This window comes from Danio aesculapii, chromosome 3, assembly GCF_903798145.1.
Source record: "Danio aesculapii chromosome 3, fDanAes4.1, whole genome shotgun sequence".
Classification (NCBI taxonomy): domain Eukaryota; kingdom Metazoa; phylum Chordata; class Actinopteri; order Cypriniformes; family Danionidae; genus Danio; species Danio aesculapii.
The window spans coordinates 570,359-585,006 of record NC_079437.1 but is presented as its reverse complement, the minus strand read 5'-3'; the positions used below and the strand labels follow the sequence as shown (position 1 = coordinate 585,006).

The window sequence follows — 14,648 nt, the reverse complement described above, 5'->3', positions numbered from 1 at the left end:
ATCATTGCTTATGAATTTAGATTTTTTAAAATGTATATATATATATATATATACATTTGATATCTACTGATAACACTATCAGTAAACTTCAATGAACAGTAAACAAAAAAATGGGGTACGACATGAGCCTTTTAAATCACAGCAATAAATTACATTTTACAATATATTTTCATAGAAAACAGCTATTTTTGATTGCAATATTACACAATTTTAGTTTTACCACAGCTTTGATCAAATAAATGCAGCTTAGCTAAGCTTGACAGATATTTTTACAAAAACATTACACAAATTTCTGAAAACTATTATAATCAACCCAGGATTAATCTGAACATCCCAGGAGGTACTTTTTTTTTTTTTAGCAGTTTTTGTTTTTGCGAAAATACCAGAGTACGCTTTTTAAGATCTAAATTTTTTTTAAAAAAAGTGCTATTTTTACCTTGTTTTCAGATTTTACCACATTCTCACCGTTATTTACTTGTTTATTTTATTTTTTTGTCTTCTGCTTTTACCCGCTTTCTGGAACCGTTTTTTGCTGGACTCAAACACTGTCGTCTTGGTCAACTCCTCTTTGCATCTCAAGTCCACCGGCGTACATGGCAAGCTATTTGGACAAACTGGTAATGGCGGGAAAGCATTTTACACGGAGGTAAGTGGTCAGATGGTAAATGCGAGAAGGAAAGACGTCATACTACCCTGTAACATTCATTTTGAAGATAAAATGCAGCCAAGCATTCTTCTGGCTACATAATTCGGGATCTCCAGAAAAGCATATAGGGGTACATTATCAGAACGAGCCTGTGTTGAATATAGTTACATATTCTACCAAGCTACTTATTCTAAAGTAGCTTTTACACAAACAACCATAGATAAAACAGCTTGTTTAAATCTAAAAGCCAGACAGAAGATGGAAATGGTCATGAAAACCAAAACATTACAAGAGGACCTCAAGGAGACATTGCAAGGCATCAAATATGTATGAAACGACCTCTGGTTTGCCTTTGTTACTAAAGCAATTATAAGAATTTACACGAGGTGATGCAAACATGTGATTTAATAGCACTCGTTTTCATCTCTGAAGAACAGAAGTCTTCATGAAATAACATTAGAACACATTAAATGGTATTGTTAAGTGATTAAATTTGCTTAATGCTTCAACTCAAGAGGTGTTACGTGTTATTAATTCTCAAGATGTCTTGATGTACAGCGTCCTAAGGGTTTGCTAGAAGTGTGACTTCCAGCTATTAACACAGTCATACGGGTACTAGATGTATGAACGTGTAGCAGATCTGAAGTGTGGAATGGTTAGAGGTTATTTAATTCAAGAGTTCTGCATTAAGATGATTACTGGAGTCTATTTTGAAAGAATATGATATACTATTTGTGTGCTTCTACTTCAAAATTTCACATTTAATTAATTGCGTTACAGTTTTTACATAATTCTGTAATTCATACATAATTCAATTCATATCTGTATCCATCCATATCTACCAATATATACATTCATTCCTCTATTTATCCATCCATCGCTCTATCACTCCACCCATTCATCCATCTCTCAATCCATCCATCTATCACTCCATACACAACTCTCTATCCATCTATTCATGCATCCATCCATCCATTCATCCATCCATCCATCCAAATAATACATTAAGTCAATTAATGTATCCATCCATTTATCAATTTATCATCTATTCATCATCTCTCAGTCCATCCATCTACCGTAAGATATGTTAAATTTTCTATCCATTACTTCATCCATCTATCGTTGCATTACTCTATCCATCCACCACTCGATACTTTCAATTCCATCTATTCATCCATCCATCTATCCATCCATCCATCCATCCATCCACACTCTTTACATTAATTTCTCTATCCATTCATTCACCCACCTCCATCTATCCATTTATCGACCCATTATCGTAATTATGAGATTTAATGGTAAATGAATGAATGAATGAATGAATGAATGAATCAATCAATCAATCAATCAATCAATCAATCTGTTCATTCATTTACTTAACCAACCAACCAACCACATCAATCACATTGTTCATTCATTTATTCATTCATTAACTCAATCAATCAACCAACCAACCGACCGATTCCTTCCTTCCTTCCTTCCTTCCTTCCTTCCTTCCTTCCTTCCTTCCTTCCTTCCTTCCTTCCTTCCTCCATTCCTTCCTTCTTTCCTTCATTCCTTCCTTCATTCATTCATTCATTCTGTTCGGGCAATCACTCTGGTCATTCATTTACTCATACAATCAATCAATCAATCAATCAATCCATCACTCTGTTCATTCCTTCCTTCATTCATTTACTTAACCAACCAACCCACCACATCAATCACATTGTTCATTAATTTATTCATTCATTAACTCATTCATTAGCTCAATCAATCAATCAATCAATCAATCAATCAATCAATCAATCAATCAATCAATCAATCTGTTTATTCATTCATTCCTTCATTTAACCAATCACTGTTCAGTCAGTCAAGCCAGTCATTTATGCATTCATTCATTCGCTCATTCATTAACTCAATCAATCAATCAATCAATCAATCAATCAATCAATCAATCAATCAATCGATCAATGTTCAATCAATCTCCGTTCGTTCATTCATATATTCATTTACTCAACCAACCAACCAACCAACCAATGATTCATCTATTCATTAATTCATACATTCACTCAACCAACCAAGCAACGGACCGACCGACCAACGAACCAACAAACCAACAGCTCAATGAATTCATGAATTAATTTATTTAATCAATCACTCTGTTCATTCAATCAATCAATCAATCAATCAATCAATCAATCAATCAATCAATCAATCAATAATTCACCAATCCATATTTTTATCCATTGCTGTATACATTTTTTTATCAATCTATTGCTGAAAATTGTGGCATTTGCTCTCAGCATTTTTCCTTTACACTTATTTTATACACTTACATATATCTTATCATATGAGTTTCTCCAGTAGATTATGTTTCACACAGACAGAAATCAAACACAACAGAGTTCTGTTAAACACTAGACAGTGTGCTTTTTGTTCTGGGTTAAGAGTTTAAGGGCACCCGTTGGGTTTGATGTTATGCGTTTGATGTGTAAATTGTTAAGGTGTTTTGAAAGTGTTTCCTTCATTCGGGCTGATTGATGGAAGCACAGTTACACATTTAGTCAAGGTTACAGCACTGTACACAAACCCTGTCAGTCATGCTGGCGTTTCTGTCTGCTGTTCATCATGATGGACAGATGTTTGCGTCTGCTGTTTAAGTGGATCTGACCGCTGCTTGGCACTGATCTCTAAAACGGCACACTCTGTTAGGATGTTCGAACAGGTGTGAGACTTCAACGCCTGATAACATCCCAGCCATAAAATACTGCCACAGATATTACATTCCTGCTCAGGGGGATTTACAGTTAAAGTTAAAACATATACATATGTGTACATATATATATATATATATATATATATATATATATATATATATATATATATATATATATATATATATATATATATACAGTGGGTATAGAAAAGAATCATCCCCCTTCAAAATAATTACCTTTTGTTGCATTGTAGCCTGAAATGAAGACAGACACAGTTTTGGTTTATCTAGGTGAAATTATTCAGTACAACGTATAACATCTATGTCAAAACTATAACACCAACATGTCAGAAAACAATTAACAAGCATAAAAAACAGAATCACTCAGTTGTGAAAAGGATCACCCCCCTCTTAAAAATTACTGGTAAACTCAATCAGGTGTAGCTAATCACCTTCTTAACGAGACACAATGCCATTTCACTTTCATTGGTGGTCAATTTGATTAGCTCAGCATGAACATAGCTTTATTGTAGGATTTCAACCCTAGGTAGTGCAACTGAAGCAAACCATCAACTATGGGTGGCAAGGCATTGTCAAAAGATCTCAGGGATAAAGTTGTGGCCAGGCACAAGGCAGGGGATGGATACAAAAAAATTTCAAATGCTTTATCAATGCCTAGAAGCACAGTGAAGTCCATTATTAAAAAGTGGCTGGTATTTGGTACAACACAGACCCTTCCTGGATCAGGACGTCGCTCCAAACTGGATGAAAGAGCTAGTAGAAAACTGGTCAGAGAGGCAACCAAAAGGCCTACAACAACTCTGAAGTAGTTGCAGGAATTTATGTCAAAGAGTGGTCATTGTGTGCATGTGACAACAATATCAAAAATTCTCCACAACTGTGGCTTGTATGGGAGGGTTGCACGAAAAAAGCATCTTCTCAAGAAAAGCAACATAAAGTCACGACTGAGCTTTGCCAAAACGCACCTAGAAGATTCCGAGGCCACATGGAAAAAAGTGTTATGGTCAGATGAGACTAAATTTGAATTATTTGGCCTCAACACCAAACGATATGTCTGGCAGAAATCCAATACAGCTCACCATCCAAATAACACCATTCCTACCGTAAAACATGGTGGTGGAAATATCTTGTTATGGGGTTGTTTCTCTGCAGCAGGAACTGGAGCACTTGTCAGGATAGAAGGAAAAATGGATGGGACAAAATACCGACAAATTCTTGAGGAAAATCTGCTGCCCTCTGCCAGAAAGTTATCATTGGGAAGAAGGTTTACCTTCCAACATGACAACGACCCGAAGCACACAGCAAAACTGACCACACAGTGGTTAAAGGAGAAAAAGGTGAATATCATGGCATGGCCAAGTCAGAGTCCAGACTTAAACCCCATTGAATATCTGTGGAATGACTTGAAGACTGCAGTCCACAAGCGGACACCATCAAATTTAACTGAACTTGAACAGTTCTGCAAAGAGGAGTGGGCTAATATTGCAAAGTCTAGATGTGCAAAGTTAGTAGAAACCTATCCCAACAGATTAAAGGCTGTAATTAAAGCAAAAGGTTATTCAACCAAATACTGAAACAGGGGGGTGATTCTTTTTCCAACCCATTGATTTAGTTTTTATATGTTAATTTTTTTTTCAGACATGTTGGTGTTGTATTTTTTGGTTGGGTGTTATAAGTTGCACTAAGTAAATACAGTTAGATAAAACAAAAACTGTGTCTGTCTTCCTTTCAGGCTATAATGCAACAAAATGTAATTATTTTGAAAGGGGATGATTCTTTTCTATACCCACTGTATATATATATATATATATATATATATATATATATATATATATATATATATATATATATATATATATATATATATATATATATATATAATTATTTGTAATTATAAATAGCTAAAATGTAAAATAATTAAAAAATAAAATAGCTAAACTTAGTTGTAACTGAAATAACAACTATATAAAAACATAATAAAAACAGTTACATGTTACGATAAGGTTAATGTCTGTTAATGCATTACAAAATGTGTAAGTATTACTATTACATTATTAACTCATCTTTGTCAGTTTTAGCTAATAAAAAAAAGATCATTTTCAGTTTGTTAGCTCAGTTCCATTAAATACATATTTTTTATTAATACATTTTCTTTTGATTTTAAGTTTGAAATTAATATCAGGCAAGAATAAATACTTTAAATATACTTCATAGTTAAATAATGTAACTATGGATGTGAAATAATGTAACTGTAAATAATGTTGCTGTTTTGTCGCTGTTGTTGTTGCATTATATTAATGATATTATTGGCAATTATTAATGACAATAGTTTATATTATTATTCATATTAATATTTATATTAATATTCTTATTATCATTATTGTTATTATTATTATTATAATCATTATTATATTAATGATATTATTGGCAATTATTAATGACAATAGTTTATATTATTATTCATAATAATATTTAAATTAATATTCATATTATCATTATTGTTATTATAATAATTATTATTGTCATTGTTGTTATTATTATTATTATTATTATTATTATTATTATTATTATTATTATTATTATTATATTAATGATATTATTGACAATAATTAATGAAAATAGTTTATATTATTATTCATATTTATATTTATATTAATAGTCATATTATTATTATTATTATTATTATTATTATTATTATTCATTATATTAATATTATAGCAATGAAAATTATTTATATTATTATTCATTATTATTATTATTATTATTATTATTATTATTAATAATAATAATAATAATAATAATAATAATAATAATAATAATAATAATAATAATAATAATTTCCAAATAGCAAAAAAAATAAAAATAAAACAATAATAAAAAGTATTTAAAGATATATATATCAAATGAAAACACTGTCATGTCGAAACTGCATTCAAACCTATCCTGCTCATGCAACGTCTATGATGTTTTCTCAACTCCTAATTAAAAATTACACATAAAACCAAAAGCACAACTTTGCTCAACGGTGCTTTGTGGCACACATGATAAACACTTTGTTCCAATCGCTAACCCTTTGCAGGCAGCACTAATAATGTTTGCAGTATAATTAAAGCTCTAATTAGAGCAGGTCAGTATAATAATCCAGGGTTTCGACAAAGAGGGATTTAAGCTGGTTTAGAGTCAAACTATGGTGTTGAATTATATGGAACAGTGAATCAAAAGGATCGCCATGGTAACAGAGAGGAGAAAACTGCAACAACAGTCATTAATAACCTAGAGGTCCTGTACTGGGAATAACCACACACACACACACACACACACACACACACACAAAAACACTCAGTCCTTCTGAATCAAAAGTTCATTTACATCAAGCACAAGAGAGCAAATTAAAGCAGAACTACTTCATTTACAAAACACACAAACGCCATTTTATCCACAAACAAACTAGCTGCATTTTCCTACGCCCTGTGAATTAAGGGATTTATGCTGTAAACAAAGAGTGAAGTGTTTTAAAACTAGAATTAAATAGAAATATTACAACAATTGTATGTATAATTATACATTAATGTTTCACTTGAAGGGGGTGTTCATAAGAACTTTATAATCATGACTTGACACAATATGAATATGAATGAGATTGTATGTATGTTGATGACAACTGTTATTAAGTGTCTTTCACTCAGTTATGTCATTTTAAATGCAAATATTATGTTATGACAGCTTAGTAAACTTGAATGGGGGGTTCATAAGCCTATCAGGAAAGCTTTATAATCACTACTTGACATGACATGACAGGTCATAAATATGTAAGAAAAATATGAAAGAGGTGTTATGTATGATTATGATAACTGTTATTAAGGGCTCTATTTTAATGATCTAGGAGCAAAGTCTAAAGCACATAGCGCAAAATCATTAAGGGCATGTCTGTATTCACTTTTGCTATTTTAAGGACAGTCTAAGCAGGTTTGTGCTTATAGTTTTATATTAGTTACGTTGCGGATGTTGCGCTCTCTCGCTCTCGTTAACATGCTTAAACACCTGTGCTATATGACAATATAAACGCTGTTTTAGCCCTCGTGTATGAGTTTTAAGGTTTGCGACTCTGCTGAAGTCTGTTATGAAATGAAAGCGTTAGAGTTGACGTCATTCGCTATGGTTTTTAATGATGCGCGACTCGCATTGACAGGTGAAAATCCGATCTACCAGCTTACACTGTAGACACGAGGGCACAGATACGATTCATATCGGATAAATTTCCACATACGGCCTGAATCTGATTTGAGTAAATTGGCCATATGGGCCATATCCGATCTGTGCCACATGGGAGAAAAAATCAGAATTGAGACACTTGAACAGTGCGGTGTAAATGCAGCCTTTTTGCGGTGGATAGGACCCATAATGTCAATCTGTCAATCAGTTATGGCATTTTCAATGCAAAGGTGACATTGTGATATGTCTTTGCTATGAAACTTGCAATAAAAAAAATAGATCATAACCTGTCATGACAACTTGGCATTTTCAAGACAACGTACAATGTAAAAAAAAAAGATGAATAAACTTAAAAATTGTATAAACAATTAACCCAAGTATTTGAATAATATTAAGTTAACTCAAAAACGCTGTGCAGAAAATTGCCATACAATATCTAAGTTGAGTCAACTCAAAAAACGCTGTGCAGAAAGTTGCCATACAATATCTAAGTTGAGTCAACTCAAAAAACGCTGTGCAGAAAGTTGCCATACAATATCTAAGTTGAGTCAACTCAAAAAAAGCTGTGCAGAAAGTTGCCATACAATATCTAAGTTGAGTCAACTCAAAAAACGCTGTGCAGAAAGTTGCCTTCAGTTGAGTAAAGTTGTTTTTTTTTACAGTGTAGGTTCTCTTGATAATGTCACGTTGTCGGGAAAACCACAGGTATAATATATTTGTTTATTGAGTTTTCTAATCCTTTAACACTTAATAAATCCATCATAAACATGATTGTCATGAGGCCATTACAATTGTGTCATGACGTTTATAACAGCATCACTATTATATTATGTTTCTTGATCTCAACTGCAGTGGTACAAATTTAATGCGTCATTAAAATACCATTATTACCAATACAATACACAATATTAATGACATGGTTCTAAAATTATTTAATAGAGTAATGACACTGTTAATAGGACATTTTAATGAAAAATTCAGTTTCAGTTCCACTGAAAAAACTGATTAGAAAAACATTCACGATGGAATTATAATATACAATTAAAATAAACATCTGTTATGTTTATGACAGATTTATGACAAGTTACGCTTTCTTGGTAACGTCAAGTTGTCAAGACAAAAACCGGTTATGATGTATTTGTTTATGTGAAGTTGTCATAAAGACATCTCAAACAATGTCATCCTCGCATTTAAAATGACATAACTGAGCGAATGACACTTAATGACAGTTGTCATAAGTATGCATTAAATGTCATGTTATGATATAAGGTGATGTTAAGATATAAAGGTGTCCTATGAACACGCTCTTCAAGTAACATGTAACTAAACCAGATTACTTTCAGATGACTTTCAACCCCAAAAATGCAAACAGCAATATTGCAGACATATATTGAATATTACTGTACTCTTTGGAACAAAAATAAACATGAGGAATAAAACACACTAAAAAGAGCTTTGACCACAGATATACCTGTGATACTAATGTCACATTAGACGACCAAGCATAAGGCTGTTAGATGATGGATATAAATAAAGCAGTCAGACGTACTTCTCATTTAGTTTTCACTATGGGGTATTTGTTGCACAACAGTATTATTTTAAAGTATTTGCTTCAGACATTAGGAATGAAAGTTACAAAAACCCTCTCATAGAAACACACAAGTCAACATGACAAAATTCAAATCTTTTTGCAAATTAACACACAAAACCCTTCTACATCGGACAGTTGACCATTTGAAACCATTTGTAAAAAAATATCCGAAAATTGAGGAGAAATGACACAAGTCTACCATAAATGTTTAACCGCAAAAATAATACTGCTTAAAAAACGAACAAAATTTGGGGTAAAATTAAATTAAATTAAATTAAATTAAATTAAATTAAATTAAATTAAATTAAATTAAATTAAATTACAAAAATTTAATTACAAAAATTTAAAAAAAAAATTTATTAAATAAAAAATTTTAAATAATTCACACCTTTTGAAAATCTGCTTTGGAACCATAATTATTGTGAAAAGCACAATTTAAATACATTTAAATATATGTGTTTGTATTCCCCACCATTTGGGAAGAACTTATGTCCTAAAATTGAATTAAAATTACACAAATCTGCCATAAATATTTAGTTGCAAAAAAAAAAATACTTAAAAAGTCTAACATTACAGTAATATGGGGGCAATATTTATTTTTGATTAAATTAAATTAAATTAAATTAAATTAAATTAAATTAAATTAAATTAAATTAAATTAAATTAAATTAAATTAAATTAAATTAAATTAAATTAAATTAAATATTGTTTTTAGCTGATATTTTTTAATTCTCTGATGGTTTTGAACAGAATAACTAAATGAAAACATGAACCAGCAAATAGTTTTCAACACAAGTTTCTTGATGTTTAAAACATAAAATGCTTCTTGATCATCAAATGATCACATTATACCGATTTCTGCAGGATAATGATAACTGAAGTAATGTTGCTGAAATCCAGCTGAATGACAAGAATAAATTTGATTTTAAAATACGTTCATACAGAAAACAGTTATTTGTTTTATAATATTTCATATTTTGTGTAGTATTATTTTTATCAAATAAAAGCAGCTTTGGATAGAAGAAACAACATTAAAACATCTTTACTGACCACAAACCTCTGAATTGCAATGTAAATAAAATAATAATAATAAACTACTTATTCTTCTGCATTAAAATTGCAATAAAAAACATTGTTTAAAAATGACTACTACATATACTACATAAGATTAATTAAAATTACTTAATTTTAGGAAATTTTTGCCACATGTTTTTTGTCTTTTCAGTGAGCTTTTTCAGAGCATGAGCACATTCCAGAGTATCCAAACAGCGGTTTGGTGAAACCCAAAGGTCATCGGTGAGTGTGAGAAAGGTGTGTGTTGTGTTTTGTTTAAATAAATGAAGCACGGTACATACTGTAAGACAGAGGAATGTCTAGATCGCCCTGCCACGACAGCTGCCCGAGATCATCCACAGAGTGCTGCGCTGGAAGAACAAAACACACACATTACACTCACATCACATCTCACTTTACAACTCTGCCAAAATCATGAAACATTCATCACTTTATGTGCCCAAAATAATGTCCTTCTCTTTTTAATGACATCTACACTACCTGACAAAAGTCTTGTTGTCGATCCCAGTTGTAAAAGCAACACAGAATAACTTGACTTCTAGTTGATCATTTGGAAAAGTGGCAGAAAGTGGATTTTTCCCATGAATCAACTGTTGAACTGCATCCCAATCATCACAAATACTGCAGAAGACCTACTGGAATCGCATGGACCCAAGATTCTCACAGATATCAGTCAAGTTTGGTGAAGGAAAAATCATGGTTTGGGGTTACATTCAGTATGGGGGCGTCCGAGAGATCTGCAGAGTGGATGGCAACATCAACAGCCTGAGGTATCAAGACATTTGTGCTACCCATTACATTACAAACCACAGGAGAGGGTAAATTCTTCAGCAGGACAGCGCTGCTTCAGCCTCTACATTAAAGTTCAGGAAAGCAAAGAAGCTGAAGGTGCTCCAGGATTGGCCAGCCTAATCACCAGATGTGAACATTATTGAGCATGTCTGGGGTAAGATGAAGGAGGAGGCATTGAAGATGAATCCAGAGAGTCTTGATGAACTCTGGGAGTCCTGCAGGAACGCTTTCTTTGCCATTCTAGATGACTTTATTAATGAGTGATTTGAGTCATTTCAGAGATGTATGGATTCAGTCCTCCAAGCTCATGGGAGTCATACACAATATTCATTCTTTTCCCACTGCGCCATGACTTTATATTCTTTACTAAACATTATTTAGGTTAAGTGACAAGACTTTTGTCTAAGCAAAGTCAGACCTTACTGTCCTAATGAAATAATTCAAAATCAAGGCATGATCATATTTATTGTGGTCAAATAAGCGTAACTTAGAGGCCTTTACCTTTCATATAAGCCACTTCTGATAACAAATGTTCAACTAGAAATCAAGTTATTATTTGTTGTTCCCAAAACTTAGATAGTAGTGCAGTGTACTGCTTTCTCTGATTGGTGTTTACTGGCATGAGGGCGGGATCAACATGTCAATCATACGAGATCTACTAATAGCAAACCACTACCACCCAATCAATGCCTTACGAACGAAATTAGGCCCGCCTACATTTGTGCTTGCAGGCTCTTTCACTCATATGCACATCATAATAGAGAATTAATGATAATACTAAGATTAGTTTTAAGTAATTTGGTAAAATTTTCTTGATTTATGAACGTTTGAGTATTCATTAACTAGTTGGTTTTCTTTTCGGCTTAGTCCCTTTATTAATCAGTGGTCGCCACAGCGGAATGAACCGCCAACTTATCCAGCATAAGTTTTATGCAGCGGATGCCGCAACACTGGGAAACACCCATCCACTCTTGCATTCACACTCATACACTATGGCCAATTTAGTTTATTCAATTCACCTATAGCGCATGTGTTTGAACTTGTGGAGGAAAGTGGAGCACCCAGAGGAAACCTAAGCCAACATACATACTCCTCACAATACCAATTGACCCAGCCGGGGCTCAAACCAGTGACATTCTTGCTGTGAGGAGATCGTGCTACCCACTGTGCCACTGTGACACCCATGTTTGAATATTTACAGCGGAAAAACAACTATTGTCTTTCAGATATTATTCTTGGTCTACCCCATCTTTCCTTCACAAGAACTGTTTATGTGGCCTTCCATTTTCTTACTATATTTCTGACTGTGGAGACTTTGTGATAGCTTTGTAACCTTTGTGACAGCTTTTTGCATCCTCCTCTTAATTCATGTTGGTGAGTTATCATAGTTTTTAGGTCATTAGGAAGTTCTTTTGGGGTTCCCATGTTGCTACTTTCTGGTTAACAATAAGAAGCACAAATAGCAATCAGTTACCTTAAATATCCTTTTTCATGATCAGTTACACCAGTGTTAGGATTGTTAAGGTTCACTGAATCACTGAAAATAACTTTGTGTTGTAATCAATCAGCAAAGTTACTACAAGTTTTGAAATCCATACAAAAGAGAAGGTGCCCAAAATTTTGCATAGCCTATTTTTCAGTTTCAATTTAATTTCACACATCTCAATACTGCTACACTGGATTTCTGTCTGAAAAATATGACATTATCTAGCTTTCACTAGAAATCAAATGGCATATCACTGTGATCTTTTCTTATAAAGAGGGGTGCCAAACTTTTGCATAAAACTGTGTATATATATATATATATATATATATATATATATATATATATATATATATATATATATATATATATATATATATATATAGTATATATATATATATATATATAGTATATATATATATATATATATATATATATATATATATATGTATATATGTATATATGTATATATATATATATATATATATATATATATATATATATATATATATATATATATATGTATATGTATATATATTATATATATATATATATGTATATATATATATATATATATATATATATATATATATATATATATATATATATATATATATATATATGTATATATATATATATATATATGTATATATATATATATGTATATATATATGTGTATATATATATATATATATATATATATATATATATATATATATATATGTGTATATATATATATATATATGTGTGCGTGGTTGATTTGGGTGCTAAAAGAAAATATATAGTTGCAAGGGTTATTTTTGATTGCGTGTATAAATTTTGACTTTCGTTGGTTGGTTATCCATCCATGTTTCCCCCTTCTTGGTTTTTTTTTTTTGTTGTTTTTTAAATTTAGTTTGTTTGTTGTTAATGTAAATACTGAACTCTCTATACACACAGTGAGAAGCAGTAGGGGCTGGACGCTACTCATTTTTTTTTCTGTAAATATTTTCTCCTGTTTTTTATATATATAGTCAGGGAGGTAGAAGTAGTTTTAGTATTTGTATTTCTGATATTTTGTTAGGTATGTTTAGTTTTATTTGGGTGTTTAGGTAGGGGATAATTTTTGTTTATTGTTTTTCTGTGGGTCTCACCAAGGTATTTGGCTTCACGTTTTAAAGCCAAAGCCAAGGGTGTAAAAAAAAAGACAAATAATCGATCCAAGGGTTCGTAAAAGTGATTTTACTTGTCCAGTTTACTTGGTTTTTTATGTTATGTCCTTGACCAAGGTCAATATACAGTTGAAGTCAGAATTATTAGCGCCTTTTGAATATTCTTTTTTTTTTATATTTCCCAAATGATGTTTAACAGAGCAAGGAAATGTTCACAGTATGTCTGATAATATTTTTTTCTTCTGGAGAAAGTCTTATTTGTTTTATTTCAGCTCAAATAAAAGAACATTTTAAGGGCAATATTATTAGCCCCTTTAAGCTATTTTTATATATATTAATTTACAATATACAATAACTTGCCTAATTACTCTAACCTGCCCAGTTAACATGATTAACCTAGTTAAGCCTTTCAATGTCACTTTAAGCTGTATAGAAGTGTCTTAAAATATCTAGTCAAATATTATGTTATGTCATCATGGCAAAGATAAAATATATCAGTTATTAGAGATGAGTTATTAAAACTATTATGTTTAGATATGTGTTGAAGAAATCTCTCTGTTAAACAGAAATTGGGTCGGTCGGTCTGTCTATCTAGATAGATGGATAGATGGATCTGGATAGATGGATAGATACCTTTAAACTTCTATAATATAAAATAAGCTTTTTAATTTTTTTTAAATAAACACATATTTGCTGTTTTATCTTAACTTTATTATTAACTTACTTTTATTGATTTATTAGACACTTCATCAGTGACATCCAAATAATGACTACAAAAAGGTGACACATTTTCAGCATGAGTAAATCTAGAAGCACAAAACACAATTGAAAGACTAATAGAGAGTGAATGTGTGATTTAATGTAGGTTGTCAGTCAGTTAAAGTCAGTGGAGAGTTTGAGGAGCAGATAGAAAAAACTCCAGAGAGAATCTCCAAAGCAATTCAATCAGGTAGAATTAAACAGGATGGAGATTAAGGCCA

General features: G+C 31.6%; 1 protein-coding gene across 1 annotated transcript in view; it reads right to left on the bottom strand.

Annotated features, from left to right (window-relative positions):
* LOC130220629 (protein shisa-6) overlaps positions 1–14,648 on the bottom strand; it is a 444,723-nt gene that overhangs the window by 129,044 nt on the left and 301,031 nt on the right. The window contains exon 5 of the mRNA XM_056452846.1: positions 10,524–10,592. Coding sequence (XP_056308821.1) covers positions 10,524–10,592 — 69 coding nt within the window. The remainder of the gene's footprint in view (positions 1–10,523; positions 10,593–14,648) is intronic.